At 59.2% G+C, this 21876-nt stretch overlaps 8 protein-coding genes across 8 annotated transcripts; 3 read left to right on the forward strand and 5 right to left on the reverse strand.

Moving 5' to 3' along the window:
* Positions 1-1640: 1640 nt before the first annotated feature.
* Positions 1641-4749, reverse strand: HRG_00249 (formate--tetrahydrofolate ligase domain-containing protein; the record flags this gene model as incomplete). Its single annotated transcript, XM_044858720.1, has 5 exons — positions 1641-1749; positions 1810-4340; positions 4397-4434; positions 4527-4547; positions 4626-4749. The coding sequence occupies 5 exons, from the start codon at positions 4747-4749 to the stop codon at positions 1641-1643; spliced, it is 2823 nt and encodes a 940-aa protein (XP_044725120.1).
* Positions 4750-6082: 1333 nt separating this feature from the next.
* HRG_00250 (WD domain, g-beta repeat domain-containing protein) lies at positions 6083-7244 on the forward strand (the record flags this gene model as incomplete). The annotated part of the gene is made up of 3 exons (XM_044858721.1): positions 6083-6132; positions 6222-6819; positions 6882-7244. The coding sequence occupies 3 exons, from the start codon at positions 6083-6085 to the stop codon at positions 7242-7244; spliced, it is 1011 nt and encodes a 336-aa protein (XP_044725121.1).
* An 834-nt stretch (positions 7245-8078) lies between these two features.
* Positions 8079-11692, reverse strand: HRG_00251 (SLIDE domain-containing protein; the record flags this gene model as incomplete). Its single annotated transcript, XM_044858722.1, has 5 exons — positions 8079-8213; positions 8283-10568; positions 10621-11301; positions 11372-11539; positions 11609-11692. 5 exons carry the CDS (start codon positions 11690-11692, stop codon positions 8079-8081), a joined length of 3354 nt encoding a protein of 1117 aa, XP_044725122.1.
* Positions 11693-13032: 1340 nt separating this feature from the next.
* On the forward strand, positions 13033-13776 carry HRG_00252 (uncharacterized protein; the record flags this gene model as incomplete). Its single annotated transcript, XM_044858723.1, has 1 exon — positions 13033-13776. One exon carries the CDS (start codon positions 13033-13035, stop codon positions 13774-13776), a length of 744 nt encoding a protein of 247 aa, XP_044725123.1.
* A 437-nt stretch (positions 13777-14213) lies between these two features.
* Positions 14214-14956, reverse strand: HRG_00253 (ion transport protein; the record flags this gene model as incomplete). The annotated part of the gene is made up of 2 exons (XM_044858724.1): positions 14214-14490; positions 14556-14956. The coding sequence occupies 2 exons, from the start codon at positions 14954-14956 to the stop codon at positions 14214-14216; spliced, it is 678 nt and encodes a 225-aa protein (XP_044725124.1).
* Positions 14957-16962: 2006 nt separating this feature from the next.
* HRG_00254 (uncharacterized protein) lies at positions 16963-18093 on the forward strand (the record flags this gene model as incomplete). Its single annotated transcript, XM_044858725.1, has 4 exons — positions 16963-16972; positions 17245-17482; positions 17684-17849; positions 17956-18093. 4 exons carry the CDS (start codon positions 16963-16965, stop codon positions 18091-18093), a joined length of 552 nt encoding a protein of 183 aa, XP_044725125.1.
* A 351-nt stretch (positions 18094-18444) lies between these two features.
* Positions 18445-19017, reverse strand: HRG_00255 (putative transmembrane family protein; the record flags this gene model as incomplete). The annotated part of the gene is made up of 3 exons (XM_044858726.1): positions 18445-18509; positions 18562-18654; positions 18708-19017. The coding sequence occupies 3 exons, from the start codon at positions 19015-19017 to the stop codon at positions 18445-18447; spliced, it is 468 nt and encodes a 155-aa protein (XP_044725126.1).
* Positions 19018-20476: 1459 nt separating this feature from the next.
* HRG_00256 (WD domain, g-beta repeat domain-containing protein) lies at positions 20477-21602 on the reverse strand (the record flags this gene model as incomplete). Its single annotated transcript, XM_044858727.1, has 4 exons — positions 20477-20896; positions 20949-21444; positions 21507-21528; positions 21581-21602. 4 exons carry the CDS (start codon positions 21600-21602, stop codon positions 20477-20479), a joined length of 960 nt encoding a protein of 319 aa, XP_044725127.1.
* Positions 21603-21876: the final 274 nt, after the last annotated feature.

The raw sequence follows: 21876 nt of genomic DNA on the forward strand, positions 1-21876 counted from the left end.
ACGCCGACGGGGCGGCCGACGCCCGTTCCGAAGCAGGGGGCGTCCATCGATGCCGTGGGTTGTCATTGGGTCTCGTCCCCGTTGCAAATCTGTTGGCAGAAGGCGAGACTCGTCTTCTGCAGGCAAGCCATGGTTGTCGTACGCCCTCGTCGCAACGCATCCTCGACCGTTCCGTCCGGAGACCCGGAGACATGCAACTAGCGACAAACGGCTGTACATGCCGTGTCCGGCGTCGACAGGGCGCATAAGTACGGCCCCCAGCGAGCACACTTTAGGGCGACAAGACAGGGTCATCACTGTGCTGCACTATACTGCACTGTACTCTACAGTGCCCGAGTACCTAGGTACAGTACATACTACAGTACATGTTCGGTCCGCGAACCGCAGATCTCGTCATCCGTCGTCCCCGCCGCCACACGGCCGAGTTCCCCCCAGCAGCAAACACCCCCATAAGCTACTGGTAGGTAGGTAGTTAATTAATTAACATCTACTTACCTTAAGGTAGGTAAGCTGGCTAGGTACCTAGGTAGGTACTCAAGTGTCCGTACAGTACGTACTTTAGTAGGTGCTAGGCAAACACACATGGCGCCGTAATTAATTACAGAACCAAGTACAGAGTACAGTACATAAGTTACAGCATCAGATACGTCCAACCGCCCCTTGCAAAGGCCAGCAGCAAACGGCACCGACTCGGGGAAGAGGCGCAATCCATCGACCGGCTCCAACCCTACAACGGGCCACGGCCTTCCGTCCCCGCCGCTCCCCCCTCCACCTCTGTTTGCCGCAGCCAACCAGGGCGGATGAGTTGCTTGGTAGCCGCGACCCGTGCCTTGTTCGTCCGAGCTGGGGCGGCCATGCGCTGCAGAGTCCTCGAAATCGTCCATGCCGCCCAATCGGACCCTCGCGTCAGCTGTCCAGCATACATACATGCACGTACGGATACAAGCCTCTAATCACACAGTAGTACCATCACGAATCCGTGGTAAAGCAGCCTCACAGCTTGCATCGTCGCACGAGCCACAGGGCCATCCGTCTCAGCTCGCCTCTCTGCCGTACACGAATCTACTATACAAGAAAGCCTCGTCTGTCATGGACGACACTCGTCCCATCACGATATCCCATCACGATAGACCGCCATCACCGAGTCACAGACGTCGAACCCAACCCATCCTCTCCCCCCGTCGCAAATGCAACCGTCGCCCTCCCCTCCCTCGCACTTGCGCATCCATCCGCCCCATGTGACAACTCCCTCGTATCGTCATGGCCCGCCGCCCGGTACCAAGTATACAGCACAAACAGCCGACACATCACACACTACAGTCAATGCAAGTGACGCCCTAATTCCATAGACCCTTTCTATTTGGCCTCGATCGGGGCTAGCCGTTGAGGACGCTCATGCCCATCGCTTCCCTCCCTCGCCTTGTGTCGAAAATGACATCACCAGTTTACTCCATCCCCATAGACCATTTCCAAACTGCCATGCCACGTTGAGTTATTGGCCGTTGATCCGATACCGGCATTCCTACCTAGATAACCTACCCCAGCCAAGGAAGATCCGGATACCGGGTCCGCATCCGAGAGCCCAAGAATTACAAGTAAATGGACTTCCAAAGTCGAAACTGAGCAACAAAGATACCCAATCAGAACAGGCCGTCAACCTCGCCAGTCTCGGGGTCGACGTCGACGTTGAGGTAACCCGGCGCCGTAGGCAACCCGGGAATGGTCTGGATATCGGCCGCAAGAGCATACCTGGTTTTGGTTCGCGTCAGCATTGGCTTCAGGACCCAACAGCGGATCACCTCGACTCACAAGTAGCCAGCGCCCGCGGCCATGCGCACGTCTCGGATGGGGATCGTGAAGCCGGTCGGGGCCCCCTTCAGCTCGGGGTCGTGGGACAGCGAGTACTGCGTCTTGGCGATGCAGATGGGCAGGTTCCCATAGCCCTGCCTCGTGTACGTGTCCACCTTCTTCTGTGCCAACTCGCTGAACTCGACCTTGTCGGCGCCATACATTTTCCTGCCAATAGCCTCGATGCGCGCCTGCACGCTGCCCTCTAGGTCATACGTCAACGTCAGCTCCTGCCTCGGCTTCTCGGCCGCCGCAATCACCCCCTTTGCCAAGTCGACGGCTCCCTTGCCGCCCTGAGCCCAGTGGTCGGCCAGGATGGCATCCTCGGCCCCCGCAGCCAGGGCTTCCTCGCGGACGACGGCGATTTCGGCCTCGGTGTCCGTCGCAAACTTATTGATGGCGACGACGACGGGCACACCAAAAGACCTGGCGTTGGCAACGTGCTTCTTCAAGTTGACACACCCGGCGCGGAGAAGCTCTACATTCTCCTGCTTGTAGACCGGATCGAGCGCGGCGCCCGGCGCGATCGGGGGTCCGCCTCCGTGGACCTTGAGCGCCCGCACAGTTGCGACAATGACGACGGCATCGGGTGCGAGGCCCGAGGTGCGGCACTTGATATTGAAGAACCGCTCGCCGCCCATGGTAAAGTCGAAGCCGGCCTCGGTGACGACGAAGCCGGCCGACTCGCCGTGGTCCTCGTCCGGCTCCGTGCCCGCGAGCTTCAGAGCCAGCTTGTCGGCAACGATGGAGCTTTGGCCGATGCTAATGTTAGCAAACGGGCCAGCATGGACGAAGACGGGGGTGCCTTCGAGGGTCTGCATGAGGTTGGGCTTGATTGCATCCTTCATCAGTGCCGTCAGCGCGCCCCCCGCGCCTATGTCGTCGCAGGTGACGGGCTGTCCGTTGCGAGAAGTGGCCACCACCATGCGGCCCAGGCGCTCCCGCATGTCGGCGAGGCTGGTGCTGAGGGCGAGAATCGCCATGCACTCGCTGGCCACCGAGATGTCGAAGCCAGTCTCGCGGCTCTGGCCCTTCTCGGTCGGTGCGCTGCCGACGGTGACGCCGCGGAGATGGCGATCGTTGACGTCCAGTACTCGTCTCCAGGTGATGGTCTCCGGGTCAATGTCCAGCCGCGCAAATCGATGGATCTCGTCCTCAGTCAGGTCGTCGGGCTTGCTCTTATCGATGCCCAGCTTCTGCAGGCGGCGGAACATGACTGGCGCAAACTCGCGTACGCCATTCTTGACGGGAACCAACCGCCTGTACAAGGGGCCGTCCTTTTGCGTGTTCTCGTGGAACATGCGCGTTTCCAGGGCGGCGGCAAGGAGGTTGTTGGCCGCCGTGATGGCGTGAATGTCGCCTGTAAGGTGCAGGTTGAACTCGTCCATGGGGATGACCTGACTGTACCCTCCGCCGGCAGCGCCGCCCTTGATGCCAAAAGTAGGGCCCTGGCTGGGCTGTCGGACGTTGGCAAACGTCAAGCGGCCGATGTGCGCCCCCAGAGCCTGAGCCAGGCCCATGGTGGTCGTCGACTTGCCCTCGCCGAGGGGCGTCGGGGTGATGCCCGTCACGACAACGTAACGGCCGTTTTTGCGGTGCTCGAGCCTCTTGAGGAGGTTGAGATCCACCTTGGCCTTGTATGCGCCGTAGGGCTCGAGCTCGTGCGGAGCGATGCCCGCCTCGGCGGCGATGCGAGTGATTTGCTTGGGCGTCTGATTGCGGGAAATGGCAATGTCGGACGGCACGGGGCTCTTGAGTTTCAAGGGCAGCGGGATCGTCTTGCGCAGCTTCTCCTTGGCGAAGAACAGGTTGGTGGCCTCGACAACGTTTTGAAGCAGCATGGCCACAGTCATGGGCCCTACTCCGCCGGGGACGGGAGTGATGATGGAGGCAGTCTGGGATGCCGACTCAAAGTCGACGTCGCCGACAAGGCGCTGGCCCGTCTTCTTGGTGGAGTCGGGGATGAAGTTTGTGCCGACGTCAATGACGACGACGCCCTCCTTGAGCCACTCCCCCTTGATGAATTCAGCCTGTCCAATGGCAGCAACGATAATGTCGGCCGTCTTGAGGTAGGCCTGCAGGCCTGCCGTCTTGGAATGGCACACAGTGACGGTGCAATCAGCGTTGCGGAGTAGGTAGCTGACGGGGCTCCCAACAATATTGCTTCTGCCGAGCACGACGGCCGACTTGCCGGCCACGTCGACGCCAGCTTCGGTCAAGAGGTGCATGACGCCCTTTGGCGTGCAGGGAATGAACAGGGGGTTGCCCCCGCGCTTGGCCAGCTCGCCAATGTTGTTGGTGCCGAAACCATCCACGTCCTTTTCGTCGGCCACGGCGGACGTGACGTTGTACTCGGAGACATGGCTAGGCAGGGGGAGCTGGACCAAGAGGCCGTTGACCGAGGGATCATGGTTGAGACGACGGATTTGATGCAGCAGCTCAAACTCTGTGATGGACTCTGGGAAGTGAAGCAGCTCACAAGCAACGCCAGCCTGAGCTGTGTGAGTGGATGGGGCAGTGTGAAGAGGAGGCGCGGGCCAAAACTTACTTGTTCGGCAGCCTTGAGCTTCATGCGCACATACGTTGCTGGACGTGTTAACTACAAACTCGTCTGGCTGCTGCATTCCAAGTCTCTACACGGACTCGTGGTGACGACGCGGGGGAGGGGTGGCACAAACAGGAGTCGGAGCGGTCGCCCACTGTAGAGGGTGAAGATTCAGTCAGCTTGCTCGGGCGCCTTTGATGGCAGACGCAGGACAGGCTGCGAGGGGGCGTACCTTGGATGATCTTAAGACATGGGCGGTAGCGAGGATTGAGCTTCTGCTTCTCGACAATGTCGGCGCCGATTCTGTCGCGGATGGCCTTGGCAATGGCGGTGCCATCGAGCTTTCGGGCGACCATGGCGGGCGGCGAGGTGGTGAAGAGGGATCGACGAGAGCTGGAAATGCTGCAAAGGAGGCGAGGAAGAGACGCGTGACGCGCCAGGGGGTGGTAGAGCAAAACGACGGCCGACGCCAAGTGGCGATGATGGTGATGATGATGGAGAGACGACAATTCGCGTGCCTGTGCAAGCAGTGCCCCGAAAGTGTTGGTACCAGGGTGAGCAATAAGCGCCGGGGCGCCAAGAAGTGCCTGTTGTTGGGGCGCTCCAGGTCTCGTCCAGCTGTGGCGGCGGCGGCTTCCAGGGGTATGGCGATGGCCACAGCGGCTGTGGGACAAGCTGGTGAAGGGTCGCGGCCCCGTCGCTGGTAGCATCTCTCGCGCCCATCGAGGCAGCCCGACAGCAAACATGTGCTGCTGCTGCTTGCGAGGTGCCATTGCCGCGGTCCAGGTAGCCTGCGGGCCCGGCGGCTCTGCTCTGGAATAATCCTTCGTTTCTGGAGCGGAGCTCTGTGGGCTCCACGCCGTTATAAAGAAAGCCCTTGATTTTTTCTTTTTTTTTCTTGTCTGCCCACCCTTGCGATTGCTTCAGTGACTAGCTTCGACATTGGCGCGGGGGTAGTGACTCTTGTCTTGAACCCGCCGAACTACGGATTAGATCTATCCATCTGTTGTCCCTCTACGCGTGAGCCCCTATCGTCTCTTCCTCAACCATAGCTTGCTACTGTGGTCAGTCGACTAGGGAAGTCCTGGGCAGAGCCTGGCGGATGGGCGATAGAGCCTCAAAGTGAATCCAGGCCGGGCTCGTCATGAGGTAGGCACCCAGGTATACAGCTATTACACCTGGGCCGTGGCCTCCATGCGAGAATCGCACTTGGCCTCCCCCGACATCCATGACCATGGCCTGTACCGAGCCCGGCCGTTTGTCCCCCGAAGTCGGCATTGGATTGGCGGCTCGTTGTCGTACAGGCGCATTCTTAGTGGCTGCATGATTGGATGGTGAGGCCGTGTCCAAGTTGGGTATGTAGGCGTAATGAATTGCACAGGCCAGAACCGTGCAAATTTCTCCTAAGCGGTTTCGACCACAGCATGTTGGATGCCCCAGGAAAAATGAACGGCCCGCATTCCCATTTACGGCAAGGCCTCCTGCCAGTGGCTGTGGCGGATGACTCCCCGCTAAACCATTCATCGCCCCACCAAAACGCACAATCGCCAAAAATTCAAGTCGTCCCTCTCCAACACCTCGCCTCCGCCTCTCAGTCCAATACCCTCCCCTCCCCTCCCGTCCACGTCACAAGCTCCGCTCCCTTGGCCAGCTGACCGAGAGAGCGACGACGACCTCGACTCGCCCACCATGAGACCCATCCTCCTCGCCGGCCACGAGCGTGCGCTCACCCAGATCCGGTACCGTCACCTCCGCCTCCCTGACGGCTTCCTGACCCGGCCATGACGGGACTTTTGTGGCTGACACGCTTTGCCCGCGCGCGCAACAGGTACAATCTCGATGGCGACATCATCTTCTCCGTCGCAAAGGACCAGCACATCTGCGCCTGGTTCTCCCACAACGGCGAGCGCCTCGGCACCTACCATGGCCATGTCGGCGCCATCTGGACCGTCGACGTCGATCCCACCACCACTATGATCGCCTCGGGCGCCGCAGACAACACCATCCGCCTCTGGGAGGTCAAGACCGGCCGCTGCCTCAAGGTCTGGGAGTTCCCCACCGCTGTCAAGCGCGTCGAGTTCAACGAGGACGGCACCAAGCTGCTGGGCGTCACCGAGAAGCGCATGGGCTACCTGAGCAACATCGTCGTCATGGACATCAACCCGGACGTTGACGCCGAGCAGAGCGACGAAAGGGTCCTCACCATTGTCTGCGACGAGAGCAAGGCCACCGTTGCCGGCTGGAGCGCGCTCAACAAGTACATCATTGCCGGCCACGAAGACGGCAGCATCTCTCAGTACGACGGCAAGACGGGCGACCTGTTGGACAATGTGCCCATTCACGAGCTGAACCAGCCCATCTTCGACCTCCAATGGTCTGCCGATCGCACATACTGCATCACCGCTTGCAAGGACAAGACGGCCAAGGTAGACTCGTTCTAACCCCCACCCGTCTGCAAACATGATGCTGATTTCGCTGCTACCGTCAGCTCGTCTCCGCCCGCGATCTCGAAGTCTTGAAAAACTACCCGGCCGACACACCCCTCAACAGCGCAACCGTCACGCCCAAGAAGGACTATGTCATCCTCGGCGGCGGCCAGGCCGCCATGGACGTCACCACCACGGCTGCCCGCCAGGGCAAGTTCGAGGCCCGTTTCTACCACAAGATCTTTGAGGACGAGATTGGCCGTGTCCGCGGCCACTTTGGCCCCCTCAACACCGTCGCCGCCGACCCGACGGGCAAGAGCTACGCATCCGGCGGAGAGGACGGCTACGTCCGCGTTCACCACTTCGACAAGGGCTACTACGACTTCATGTACGAGGTGGAGAGGGAACGTGCGAACCGCATGTAGCTGCGGCCAACAAACCAAAAAAAAGACAAAGCAGTGGGCAGGGCCTTAACAACCACCACGAGCACCGCCGCCATCGCCATCCCCACAGCCCCGACGATTTCCTAGGACGGAAATTCAGGCGACATGGGGGGACTCGGCCTGTGGAAGGGGGGACGAGCCCGTTTATTAAGCTGTGTGCTTGCATAGTACGGCGTTTGGGAGGCGAACCAGGGGTTTTCCGTGTTCTAAAGGGACTATGAAATTGCTCGGGTCGTCTGGGAGAGCGGATACAGGAGTAGGACATCCCATGGCGGCCAAATCCTACTCCCTCCCTCTGAGACGGGGGCTCGGGCGAGAGGGGGTGCGCGCCCAACTGGAGGCCTGGCGATCCCACGGCCGGTCACGACCTCTTCCCCCCGGGGCGGGGCGGTCGATGGTGCCAATGGACGGACGACTGAGCGATGCGCTCCCAATGTGTGAATCAAGAATCTACTTCTCTGCAGGGCCACATGTTTTCTCACGTTGTACCTCCCCCCGACTACCTTGGCGCTCTCTCTTTGTCTTTTTCCATCAGTTTTATGGTCCAACATGGAAAATCATCCCAACTGAATGCCCACCGCCGTGCACCAAGCAGGATACCCGAAACCCTTCTACACCAATGGTGCCAGACGACCGAGGGACCCCCCCTCTGATGCCCGTTGCCGAGGGCAAGAGGCAGCCGCAGCGGCTCCGTCACCCGTCAATTGAAAAATCCCTCATCATAACAAAACGCCACATCTATGTTCTTCCCACGAGACGTCTCACACCCCCAAGAAGCTTTCAAAAACCACACATCACTCTCGCCACGTGAGCACTCTACCTCTTCTTCGTCTTGCCCTTCTTGCTCTTCGACGAGCCGCCAACATTCGACGCCGTAGACGCCACGCTAGAGGCCCTGGACGGGACGGCGGAGCTAGCCTTGCTCGATTTCACGTTGTCAAGAGCCTTATTCTGTAAATGTCCATGTTAGTCCGTCGACGTTCTCAGGCCGACATCTTCCATGGCCGGGCGCCAACGTACCTTGAAGCCGTTCTTCGACTTCTTCTTGGCTGGCGCCATTCCCAGGATACTATCCTCGTCGTTCTCCTCGTCCGCCTCGCGCTTCGTCTTCCCATTCACTCCGTTTGCGCCGCGCGCCGGCACGTCCTCAAACTCCTTGACAATGGTGGTGATGAGTGTCGTGCACCGACGAGACAGCTCGGTCGGCGTGCGGCTGAGGAAGAACCAATCGAACCGGAAAAGGGGAGACTCTCGAATGTCGTCACGCATCTTCTCGTACAGACCCTCCGAGTCGATGCCGTACCTGTCCAGGAGCACAAGCAGGAATCGATCCTCCTCCTCGGTGTACACCTTCTTGTTGGTCGTCGACACCGAGTAATTGATCTTGAGCTGCTGCAAAGGCACCCTGCACTGCTGCATCTTCTTCCGCAGCAGCTTCCTCTGGTTCTCAACCTTGCGTGTGCGCTCCTCGCCGTCTTCAATCACCTTGATGTACTTGTTGTAGTCTGCAATCTCCGTATATCGCTGCCAAAAGACCTTGGCGTAAGCCTTGATCTCGGCTGCCGTCTTGTTGTCGACCTCTTGAGCAATGCCCTCGTAGTCTGTGCGCCCGTACTTGCCGGATCCATTAATGAACTGCTGAAAGTCACGCTTGTTCCAGTTGCTGAACCCCTGGTTCGAAAGTTCCTCTTTTTCCTGGCGTTCATCCTCTGTCAACGGAGTCGCATTGTCAATCTCCTCCTGATCAAGCCGCCGTTCGGCTTCGCGCTCCGAGAGGTTCTCGTCGTCGCCATCAGGGAGAGGGATCTTGTATCCGATCTCCTTCCTGTAATAGGCCGTTTCCCTGTCTTGAAGGTCTCGTAGGCGTGTTGGATAGAACAGATAGTCGTGATTCGGTACTTGCTTCGGTGCCCGCGGCGCCTTCGGCTTGGCATCGGCCTTGGGGTTGGGAAACATAGCCTGTCTGAAGTACTTGTCCATCGAGTAAGATTGTTCCTTGCGTTCTCGCTTGGCCGGGTTGATCCAGTTCAAGCTAATGTCCTTTTTGACATTGGCAAAGTTCTCCCCATTCCACTCGTAGGCCGACTCTGAGGTGAATTTCTGCAAGTCGTCAATGCCCAGCTTTTCGTACTTGGAGCTCAGCTGCTTGGTCCGGTTCTCGCCCTGGGCAAGGATCTCCTCAATGTCATCGTCGTCGAGCTCGGAACCTTTGTTTTCGATGTTCCCCAAGCCGCCCTTTGACTGGAATACCTTCTCGGCGCCGTGCTGAATCATGGACAGGAGCTCGTCCTTGTTTGCTGCTGCTTTGGCGGCAATCTGTGCCCGGCCCTGCTGGATCACCAGCTGATCGAGGCGCAGCTTCTGGGCTGCTCGCTCTAGCACCTTTTCTTCGATGGCGTTGTCCGTGACGAACCTGTACACCACCACCTGCTTTGTCTGCCCGATGCGATGGGCACGATCCATGGCCTGCAAGTCAGCCTGCGGGTTCCAGTCACTGTCGTACAAGATGACGATGTCGGCCGTCGTCAAATTGATGCCCAGACCACCAGCCCTCGTTGTTAGGAGGAAAACAAACTTCTCCGACCCGGGCTTGTTGTAATCATCAATGGCAGCGATACGGTCCTCGTGGGCCGTGCCGCCGTCGATACGGCAGTATTTGTACTGCTTGAAGACGCAGTAATCCTCCAGGATATCCAGCAGTCGGCTCATCTGGGAAAAGATGAGGACCCTGCTTCCCTGCTTCTGCATTTTTGCGAGGAGCTTGTCCAGAACAACCATCTTGCCAGCGTTGTAGACGAGATGTTCATCGGTGGTGTACGGGGGGCCTGGCTCGGCGCCCTCAAAGAGATAAGGGTGGTTGCAGCACTTGCGCAGTTGCATGACGATGTTGAGAAGCCTCGTCTTTGACTCGCGCTTACCACCCGCGCCATTGACGGCGTCGATGTCCTTTTCGAGGATCTTCTGGTACCATTTTACTTGCATCTCGGACATGCCCAAGTAAAGGTTGACCTCCTTCTTGGGAAGCAGGCTTTTTTCCACATCACTCTTGACTCGCCGCAGCAAGAATGGCCGGAGAACACGGTGAAGCTGCTGAACGACAGTGTCTTGATCCCGATCCTGTCCGGAGAACCACTGGTCGAAAGCCTCTGCATCGCCGAAGACGTCGGGGAGCAGGAAGTTGAGAAGCGCCCAAAGCTCGTGCAGATTGTTCTGGAGCGGAGTTCCCGTGATCAGGAGACGGTTACGCGACGAGAAGAGCCGAATCACTTGCGAGAGCGACGACTCCTCATTCTTGATGCGATGGGCCTGTTGTAGTATAAGAATCTCTGCCGTGCAAGCACCATGAAGTGCAACATACCTCATCAATGATGATGTATTCCCAGGCAAACTTCTTCAAATGCGACTTTTCCCGTAGAATCATCTCATAGCTGGTGACGCAGACGTCAAACTTTTCGTCCACGAGGCGCTCGTTGATGAGCTGGTGGCGCTCCTCCTTGGCACCCTGGAGAACCAGAACATTGACTTCGGGCGTCCACCTGGCAAACTCCCGCTTCCAGTTATCCAGGGTCGATTTGGGAACGGTGATGAGGTGAGGTCCGGTGATGCCGGCAATGTGACGAAGGTATCCCAGAAACGAAATGGTCTGGAGCGTCTTCCCGAGACCCATTTCGTCGGCGAGAATGCCAGAGATTCCGTTCTCGTGCAGGGAAATGAGCCAGTTGAGACCCGAGATCTGGTAGTCTCTCATCAAGCCCTGGATGAAGGCGGGCGACTCGCGGAAGACGGTGTCGGCGGAGCCTCCGTGCTTCTCGTCCTTGAGAAGCTCAGCGTCTTCTTCGGCCTCTGTCCGCCGGCGTCTTTCGCTGGTGGCCCCGCCCTGACGGCCGGCGCCCTTTTTGCCGCGAGCCGCCTCGGCATTCTGACGGTCGATTTCGGCCATGATGTCGCGAATCTTGGGGTCTGGGTTGGTTTCGATAAAGTGTCGGAACAGATCCGTCAGACCGAGAAGGTATCGGAATCTCCGGATTGTGTCATCTTCCTGCAAGGATACAGTTAGCATCGAGGCAAAATGCGGCACGGCGTGTCGGCGAGAGAAGAGGGTCGCTTGCCTTGGATTCACCGAGACGGTCGTGTTTTTTGCCAAAGATACTGCGCCGCAGCTGGTTTGCCTCGGTACGGCGCTTCCGGCCGTCTCCCAAGGCCTCGCCGATGACACTGCTGGCTGTCGTATTGGGATTGGTGTCGGAATCTGTGTAGTCGGGAGTCTCGTCCACTTCCTGATGGCACTGGTTAGCCGGCAACCACTGAGGGCACGGAGCAGCTTGGAGGTTAAGAGGAGAGCATACCATGTCGTCGGGATGACGAGTCTCGGGCGCATCGGACATGGACGCGTCGGTATCGACTGCAGTGGCCCGGGGCCTTGGAGCCATGGCGCGGCGGCAAAGTCGATGGAACCTCTTAACGCGACAGAGGTTGACGAGACGCGTTGAATGTGCTCTGAAACGAGGGACGCTGAGCTCAAAACAGTTTCACCGGGGAGAAGCGGAGGGATGCTCGCAACTGGTGGGTGTATGGCAGTCGAGGGCGAATATCGCTCGTCACACGAGGGCTGGGTGAAGATGTTTTTTGGGGAAACGACAGGCAGGAGGTGGAATCTCTAGGTGCCCATTCAAAGGCCGGCGAGTTTGGGCCTAGCGCGCGTGCACGATCCACCCGAACTCGACCTGCGTACTCGGGTGGTGCGGCGGGACAGGGCGCCTGCCGCGGAAAAAAGAAGGGCCATGCCCAGGCCTCTCTCTACATCTCGCCTCCTCTGGTTTCCTCTGCTATACCAAGTACCTACTACCTAAGCAGGTAAACAACAAGGACAGCAGCCATATATCCCTCTCCTACGGAGTAGCCCTCAAGCTGATGGCTTTATCTGCACACGCCCTGATCATGTGCAGACAAGTCAGGGATAGAACGTGACGAGGCCTTGTTGACTTGGAGCTCACCCTTGGACAGATCTTCTGACATTGGTTCACTCTATGATCTATCTATGTACAGTATATGCCTATTCTTTGGGATCAAGGTGAATGAAAAGACGCGGTAATCAGGCCTGAAATGTTCCGAGTGTCTACAGGGTGGATGAAGCTTACGTAGTGAATCATTGTCAGCAAGCCGACTGAACTGGACGCGTCAATCCAGGCGAATGCGGCTTTGCTCTAGGGTGCTTATTAATTATTCACATGCACTTTGTATATAATAATGGTTCCTGGGTTCAAAAGGCGTGCCAAACACTCCGGTCCCTAGCAGCATAAAATAGTACGTATTCATCTCATGACAGGCTTAAGTGATTGCCGTTGATGGACAGAACTTGGTGCATGCTTCTAGCCTGATGGAGCAAATGCTATACCAGTGGCGGGTGGGGCGCCGGCACCCCGAGAGCGGACGCAGGTGCCGGCAAGCCCGAAAGAAGGATGATGAGGTAATCGGCAAAACCTCGGCTCCGGCTAGCAATTTGCCTTCCCCTCCCGGCCACTTGCGACAACAAACTCGGGGGCCTCGACGGAGTTCCTGCCACGATCATCCACCATCCCATCTCGACGTCGCTTGTGTTGGAGCCATTTCTGTGGGCTCACTATTGCAAAAAACCTGCTCGAACCCCCTTTCCGACGACAAGAGCTCCAGGCTCTACCAACTTGAACACACTCGGACGTCTCCCGCATGCACAGTGCCTGGCACAGCGACATCTCGAAAAGCTGCACCCCTTTGCACGCACACGACCAAGATGGACTCGGCTCGAGGGCCGGCATCGCACTACGGGGCCTCTGGGAAGCAGACGTCGCACCACGACTCCCCCGAGCAGCTGCTCGACGTCTTCAAGGCGGCCGCCCTTTCCGTCACCAAACTGTACAAGACTTCAGCGTTGGCCGAGTCGAGGTCGCGAGCCGAGGGCTACCAGGAGTGCCTGGAGAACCTGCTCATCTTCTTGGACAGGGAAAACCTCGGGCTGCGCGATGGCGAAGGGTGGAAAGTGAGGGCTTGGGCGACGGAGCGCCTGGATGGACGTGAAGCGGCACTTCAAGCCACCACCGAGAGCGAAGATGAAGTCGACCGCACGGACCGGCCAACCTCGCCAGAGGCTGCACGGACGAGCACAGAACCTCAGGCGTCTACACAGCGACCGACTGGGCCAACGTCATCCCCAAACGTCGTTGCCGTCAGCGTCCCCGACGAGCCCGCCCGCATAGTGGTGCCATCGCAAGACACGTTTACTTTTCAATCATCACATGCGTATCCCAACATTGCGACTCTCGATCTGTCCGACTCGCGACACGACGGCTCGTCGCTGCAACCGTCCCGGAGCTCCAAGGGCCGCCACGGCGGTACAAAACCCAACTCCAGGACACAGGGCCATCTGGGCAGGGGAGCCGGAGCTAAGCGCAGATGGGACTTTGACGACTTTTTCGGCGGCTGTTTGAACGGCAAGGACCCTTTTGGCAACGGCGGCAAACGGAGCCGGCACACGTGACGAGAGGGATTATGTCTCAATCGATGACGAGGGAAATGCTGCATCGGCGCGTTCGTATTGGTAGACTGGGTGGGATAGAAGGCAACATGAAGCATGATATGGGGCGAGCATAGAGCATGGAGTGGCGTTTGGAGAACCTGGCGGTCTGCATTTAGGTGTGAACTGGGCGAGGAAGTTTCCAAATCATGATACATGTCGGCGTGTCGCGACGTTGGGTAGGATAGGAATCTTGCCGAATTTATCCCTTTATTTTCTCTTGTTGCCTTGGCCAGTCGTGACTGTCGGGACTCTTTTGCTTGATATGTCTGTTGGACCATGGGATCCCTCGCGTGGGTAGGTCTACGTGAGTGCATCGTGGGCGACTGAGGCAAAGGATTGATTATGTGCTACGTGGTGGCATATGTGCGTACGTATATATACAAGTTGGCGACACCCTCTCATTCATGGCCGGAATGGTCCACCGAGTCCAGCCCCAGCTGTGAGCGAAGATGCTTGTTCTCAATCTCGAGCTCGTCCAGGTGGTGCTCCAAGAGCTCCATGCGCTCGGTGGCGCCGACGACGACCTCTTCGGATATCTTGGCAAGACGCCACAAGCGGAGGACAACGACGAGGGAGCCGATGGACTCTGCGAGGCCGCGGAAGCCGACGTCGATGACGAAGCTCAGGACGATGACGGCGGCGTCGAAGACGTGGAACCAATCGGAGAAATAGGTCCTTGTACACGCAGCAGAGTCAGCGATGCAAGCGTCGGGCTGTGCCGGAGCAAAGGCGGATCAGACCTGAAGCCGTAAGCGAAGACGCAGGCGGCCAGCTCGAGCATAAACAGGCAGCTGATGATCAGCGCGGCGGTCTCGAGGGCCGAGGTAACGGCCTGGACCCAGGGTTCGTGGTCCTGGCGCATCTCGCAGGCGATGAGGCGGATGAAGACATTGGCGAGCAGGGCGGCGGCGTCGAGGGCGACGACGGCCATGACGGCAAAGTGCTTCTTGCGCGAGTCGAGCAGGCGGCGGCCCGTCTTGCGCAGGCGGGCGACATGGCGGCGGACGGCGGCGGCGCGGGAGGCGTCCGGGCCCGGGTCCGAGGGCGGGTGTTGGGGAGACGGGGCGGCGGAGGGGTGGTGGTGCGAGGCCGAGGAGGGGAGGAGAGGAGCGGAGGCGCCGTGGTCGGGCATCACGGGCATCACGGCGGCATGTCCAGAGGGTGGAGGCTGGGGCGACTGGGATGCGGCTGTTGTCGATGTAGGGTCATTCGAGTATCAGGCATTCATCCGTATCATCGACGGGCAGCGGTCTGATCGTCCCGTCGTCTGGCACCATGAATTGATGATGGAGGCAATTACTGGAGAGAGAAGGTGAGGGCGGCGTGTTGGACGGTTCGTCGACATCCCCACACTGACGCACCCGCCCCCGCATTTTCCCTAGACCAGTCCTTGGGACCCGGATCCTTGGCGAGCCTGAGCGCTGCTTAATTCTGAAACCCGGCCCTGCTCCCCTGCCGGTGAAGGACGGACGTCCTCAAGGCCCTGGGGTCAGTGCATTGGTGTGTGTTGTGGGCGTTCGTCGATGGTTGGAGTGAGGCACGTGTGGTGTTGTGTTTAGACTCTTGGAGTTGCCAGGCATGGGATCGTTGATTGCATTGAATGCGTGTGTAGTAGTATTCGTTTGGAGTAGAATAGAATTGCGACTGCACGCGCATGCACAAGGGAGAGATCCGTGGACGGCGCGGCCCGTCGTGGCATCTCCTCGCTCCGCGACACAGCAACCTCGAGAAACACGACCTCGCCAGAAGTCGCCCAATTATAACCCGCTGCTCGCGTCGACGGCCCAGTGGCCCCAAACGCCCCCAGCCAGTCGCTCCATCTCCGGACGAGCCCTTTCTTTTCCGCCATTGGCGCCGAGGCAAGACGTCTCGACAACCAGGGGCTCTGATGACGAGACGGGTTCGCTTCTGCTGCCCATTGGCCGGCGCCCAGCTCGACTTGGATGTGCATGCAAAAGCACACACACACGCACCCGAAGAGGCAAAGCCGGCGTCGTCTGGCCGTGGCTGAGAAAACAGCGAGCAAAAGAGGTCGATTTGCCACGCTAACTGTAAAACTGCGGCTTTCATCTTTGTCCGTGTGTCTCGGCAGGCGCCCCTTTCTGCTTATCTTCCTTCTTTCGGCCCCCATGGCCCTAACAAATCTGCGTGCCGCTGGCCTCTCAGGGGGGAAAAGACGATGAACCGCCTCCCGGCTCTCTCACCTTCCGTCCCCCCCGGCCCGCCCCGATTTCCCCGTCGTACCAGTCCGATTCCCTCCCCGTCCCATCGTCCACCCCCTTGTCTGCCTGCAGCCATGTGGCAGCGAAAGAGAAAGAGAACCAGAATAGCTCTGTCATCGGACAGGGCTGACTCGTCTCTCCGGTTGGCCAGCCGCGTGTGCGAGGCGGCAGCTGGAAGCTCCTATTCTCCCGCCCCCCTCCAGCTTTGAGCTTGCCACGGGCCTGTGCTGCCCGAAAGTTGCGTCGGCGTATACCGTCGACTCGCTCGACTTGCTCCCATGGTGCTCGCTCTCGCTCGGCCTTTGTGTTACCATCTCACGCCGGCCCTACCGGCGAGCTCGTGGCCTTGCAACCCTTGAACCTACCACAGCCAGCCAAGCCCGCCAAGCTAGCCACGCCGACGAGCCCCTGGGCCCGTTGGCTTTGCCTCTTGGCCGTTCCCCCCATTGACTCGATCCGTCATGTCCCCCGGCACCGCCGTTTCCTTTTCGGAAGGGGGGATAATCATGGTACATGGCACCTACAGGTGTCATAGGGCAGCCTGGCTGGCTGTATGTACGGGGTGCGGCTCGACTGGGGCCGGCCCCCCGAGCACGCCGTGAGCTGGACCGCCTCTTCTCTCGGATATGTGATGCGCCCATGTATGTATGTAGATTACCCAGCACTGCCGCTTGTCGTCTCGCCTTCTTTGCTCCGGTGAGAAAAGGGCCTTGCTTTTCATCAGGAGACGCTGCGACCCCTTGGACCCAAGAGGCTGCCTATATCTGGGGGGAAGCGCGCTCTCTTCCTCCTCCTTGCCTTCTCGCCCATGGTCTTGATGCTAGTCTCCTCCCTCACGCTCCTTTGAGACTCGGTAGCCTTCCATTGCGTCCTCATGACAGCATCAACACTCTCTGCCGTCGGGCTCTCACTGGAAGCGGCCATCATGGACGGATGTAAGTGCGCCCCCTTTGCTCTCTACACCGTTCCCTGCCTCTCCCACGCCGCTCCCCTAGGCTCCCATCACAACGGAACCTCGCCGGTTACACCAACGATCCCAGCTCGCACACGTCAGAGGCGCAGGGGAGAACAAGGTGTCCGTCTACCCCTGGCGTCGTGGGAGGGCGACGCAAAAGAGCGTGCCCTTTGTACTCCCTAAAGGAAAAAAAAAGTTTTCTGGTTGGTGGAATCACAGCATGCTTCCAGCTGACATTCCATCGAATCGCAGTAAACGATTGTCGCACAGCCAGAGTGGCCGAGTTACTGGCCGACTTCCGAACCCTGCAGTACTACATCGCCGCGGCGCCGGCCGAGCCCGACAACGTCGAAGACTACTATACCGAGGGCTGGGCCGCGCTGCGGCAGTGCGCCGTCGACGGCCATCACATCCTCGAGTGCGCTGCCGACACGAGAGTGCCCGTGGCCCAGGGCGGAGCGCAGGAGCAGACCAAGGCAGAGTTGAAGCAGTGCGTGTCTCTCTCCTCTGTTCTACCATCCCATTGAAGCTACTCAAGCACATATATAAAGCGGCCCAGAATGAAAGAGGGCCGCTGGAGCAATGTGACTGAGATTGGGCCGCCTGCCTGTTCGGAGGAGCTGTGCCAGGCATCCTCAATGCGCGCAAGACTGACCGAGATGCCCCCTGTCTGCCGAGTGAGCGAGAGCAGGGTTCTTCTAGACGCCTTTTCCCGACGTCACGAGGGTCAAAAGATATATCTGCGTCAAGGCGCCGCCCAACGCTGGATCGAGTCTCGCAACAACATGCTGCAGGGCCAGCGTCCATTCCCGGCCGCCGAGCCTCACCTACGGGCCTGCGACAACCAGCTTCGCGTGGTGAGTGAGTCGGGGGGAAAGTCCATGATGACGGTGTCGCTCCAAGACGCGGGGCAACGTTTCAAGAGAGACGTCAGGGCTGACTTGAGTCCCTGCAACGCAACAGGAACTTGTTTCCATCACCGACGAGTTCGTTTATGCCGAGCTTGCCACGTCTGATCAGATGCTCGGCCGCTGGACCACCGAGGACCCCAGCCTGAGGAGCGTGCGGCGCTGGCTGCAGGCTCGACAGCCTCGAGGATGACGACTCCCTTTCTTTGCCGATGAGAGGCCCCAGTAGGCGGGTACTACATGGACCATGTCGGGAAATGAGAGTGCGAGGGCGGCTGGAGACGATGAGACGGGCGTGTTGGACTAGAGAGGGGGGAGAGCATGTTTAGGCGCTGGAACGCCTTTTAAGCTGCTTCCCAGGTTGCATGATAGAGTATACGAGTGTTATTCGTGTATATATAGGGATCAGCATGGCTTACACAAAAAAACGGGCGGCGGAAGGGGGACTGGAAGAATTGGCTCTCTTGGGGTTTCTATTGCAAGGGAGCGGCCAGCGGCCAGCGGAATAGACAAAAACATGAATCTATAGACAAAAGGGTTCCTCTCAGGTCTTGCTATGGACACACAAGGCAATGCCGGCGAGCGACAGAGCCATGCCGAGACCGGTATCTGCAGGCCCGGTCAGCAACCCAAGAGCGGTCCTCGAGACGGGTAGACTGACCTTTACTGATGACCTTGCCCTCGACGTACCATTCGCCGAGGATGGTGAAGAGAAAGGCAAGCGTGTTGACAATGGGCACCGTCAAGCTCAGCTCTGCAAGAGGGATTAGACAAGTCAAGGGCACGAGGCGAAAGGGGGAAACGCACCGGCCTGGCCAATGAGGAGAAAGAACCAGACGCTGCCGGTGAGGTTGATCAAGAGCGGGACGGCGTAGCGCGGGTTGCGGACAAGGTCGACGACGGCGAAAAAGGCGGCGAGCAGGCGGGCGCGCACGGGCGAGTCGCGCACGGCGGGCGAGTCGAGCAGCGCGTGGGCCGGCGGGCGGTGGGAGCGCGCGGCGCGGCGGATAAAGGGCGTGGTGAGGCCCCAGGCGAGGCTGACGAGGACGAAGGAGACGACGTAGTTGATGAGCGGCGGGCGAGGACTGGCGTCGGGGGCTGAGGCGGCGACGGCCATGGCTGCTGCCGATGCTGCCGTGATGGCGCGGGGTGCACTCCCTGGGCGTGCTCGCCTTCCCCTTTACTATCTTACGTGCAGTAGATCGGGGCTCCGCTGGCTACTCGATGCCCGTCGAGTCTGGGAGTCGAGGTGGATGGGCAGCGTGGGCAAGGGGGGGTCAGAGTGGAGGGAGGTGGTGGTGATGATGGGTCTTGGAGGTTGTGGCCGCAGCAGGAAGGGGAGTCGTCGTGTGCGCCTTGTAGGTACTCGGTACCTGAGCTGTCATCACCTCCGGGCCCTGCAGGGCACCACAGTGACAGGGGCCAGGGGGTAGCCGAGACAAGCTCCCGCTATCCCCACCCTGCGAAAAGGAACCCGGGCGATGGATTGCCTCACGACGCGAGGATACCAAGATACGAACAAGATTCGGCTTTTCTTGATTCTTCTCGGAGAAAAGGAGACGGAAAGTACCTACCTACTTTACATTGCTTACGAGATCACACCCGTTCGCGCAAGAGGCATTCGTCCACGCATGCACCGAACCCACGGCCCGGGAGGGAGCCCGTCCGACTTCCCTCTCTCCATCTCCACATCTTCACATGCAGCCTGCAAGGGGACGCCCACGAAGCGAAGCATCTTACAAAACAAACAAAGCGCTGATACTCCCTGCCTGCAGACAACCGGCATCCAGGCCGTCCCGTCCACGAGCCGAACCCGCGCCTCGGCCCCCTGTCCAGCTGGATCTCGCAGGAGCGATCCACGCCCGCCGTTGCATCCCGGTTCGTCATCCAAAGCCCGTGGCGGCGCCGCAGCACGAGGCTGAGGCTGCAGGTTGGACAAAAGCAGTGCAGAGTCGGGCTCGGGGATTGCGACGCCGTGGAACCATGCCCATTGGCTCCCCGGGTTTGCTGACGTGCATCCAATGGCTGTGCGTCCCGACAGCTGGGCCCATTTCTCATTCAACCACGTCCTCTTTCATTGGCCTGTCGAATCCGACTTCAGCTTGACATGTGCCCGTTGAGTCGGCTCACTTCTCCTGATCCAAACTCTTGTAGCTGCCCTCCTATCGTGATGCCTCGACGCCCCGTACAGCCAGCCTGGTAGGGCCGAGTGGTGGCAAGGGATCCGCGGTGACATTCAAATTTCAATCGCCACAGCCGGTATTGGCTACATTTCCCTTGCAGATACGCCTCGTCCCGCGCTCTCGGTCACCCCTGCTTTTCAATCCCTCCGCGGCTTTCTCGCCAATTGGGCTTCCCGTCTGCTTTCAAGTTATCACCTCCGTAAAGAGGTCCCGTTATGCGCCAGTGATATGGTCAGGGCTCCAGACACCCGCCTGCTTTCGGCGGCTTGCAACCCAAAGAAAAGAAGAAAGAATAAATGTCTGTCCCAGCTCACCGATAAACGCCGCGCCATAACTCGATTCCAACTCCTTCGTTGCCCCCTTTGGCCCACGCTGCCCTGGGTCGCACTGCATCTATCGTGTCTCCGAATAGTCGTTGAGTGCCACGCATACTGCCCCTCTGTGGTGGCCGTTGTACTGCCGGATAATCTGCTGGCTGTGGACCTCCCACAGTCGTGCGTAGTGATCCGAGCAGGCCGTCACCAGGTACGCCGAGTCGGCGCTAAAGGCACAGTCCCATACCCATCTCTGGTGGCCCGTCAGGGTCGCCTCTAGCAGAAAAGGTTTCGGCTCGGCTTCGGCGTCGCCCCGCGGCTTGGCGTCCTTGACCTCCCAGATCTTGGCCGTGTGGTCTGCGCTGCACGTCGCCAGCTTCTTGACGTCTGGGGACAGGAGGATCCGCGTAATGTACTCCTTGTGAGCGCTGAAATGCGTTACAGGAAGGAGCTCGGTCCGATCGTAAGTCTGTCGAAGGAGCCACACAAACACGTTCCCCTGAGCAGCGTCAGCAAATAACGCCAAGTTACCTGGGGTCGGCCTGACGCACAAGTGTATTTGCGGCACAAAGCAGCGTCCCGTCGCTCGCCACCGTCACGCTCGACACGGGCACATCCTCTTCCGGGATGAGCTCGTGAGCGCACATGTTTTCCGCCAGGTCCCAGATCCTCACGCTCCCCGACCGGTCGCAGCTGATAATCTCGCCTTGATTGGGATGGATGACAACGTCGTTGGCGGGGCAGCCATGGTTGTAGCTTCGCTGTATCGAGCCCGTCCGAGTTTCCCAGATCTTGACCGTCCCGTCCTCAGAGCTCGTCACCATCCATTTGCCCTCGCAGTGAAAAGCGACGCCCGTGATATTGCCCGTATGGCCCTCAAACGTCAGGAGCGGGTTCGGATTCGTCGACTTGATATCGTAGAGCTTGACGGTGTGATGGCCCGCCGCGGCGAGGAACCGCTTGTCTGGTGAGATACACAGGCGGTTGACTTGCGAGTCTGGGTGCTGGATCGTGCGCGAACAGATTCCCGAGAGGGCCTCCCAAAACCTAGCAGTTGCGGCGTCAGCACATGCGCCAGGGCTTGCGCGGCGATCGACTGCGAAGCGCACCTAATCGTGTGGTCGTATCCGGCTATCATCGTTGTTAGCTAACGCGGTGCGGCAGGCTAGAGAAGCTGAATTACCGGTGCAGAGAATGACGGACATGGCGATGGTTTCGCCAGCTGAGTGGCTTGAAGCCGCTCGCGATTGGGGTCCTGAGGAGCGCTCGTCGTTCCGATGCCTTGGCGAGCCCTGTTTGCTGCGTCCTGGCAATCGGGGCCGCTAGATTAAAGATACAGGCGGGCTGAAGAGAGTTTAGTTGCGCTTTGCTGACGCGCCCCGCTTAGCCGGGGCTAGCATGCATCAATCGGGGTGGAGGGTTTGCAGACCCGCCCCGCTACTCTTCCTCTTAAGATATCAAACAGGCCGCTGACATTGA

This window comes from Hirsutella rhossiliensis, assembly GCF_020360975.1.
Source record: "Hirsutella rhossiliensis strain HR02 chromosome Unknown scaffold00001, whole genome shotgun sequence".
Taxonomy (NCBI): Eukaryota; Fungi; Ascomycota; class Sordariomycetes; order Hypocreales; family Ophiocordycipitaceae; genus Hirsutella; species Hirsutella rhossiliensis.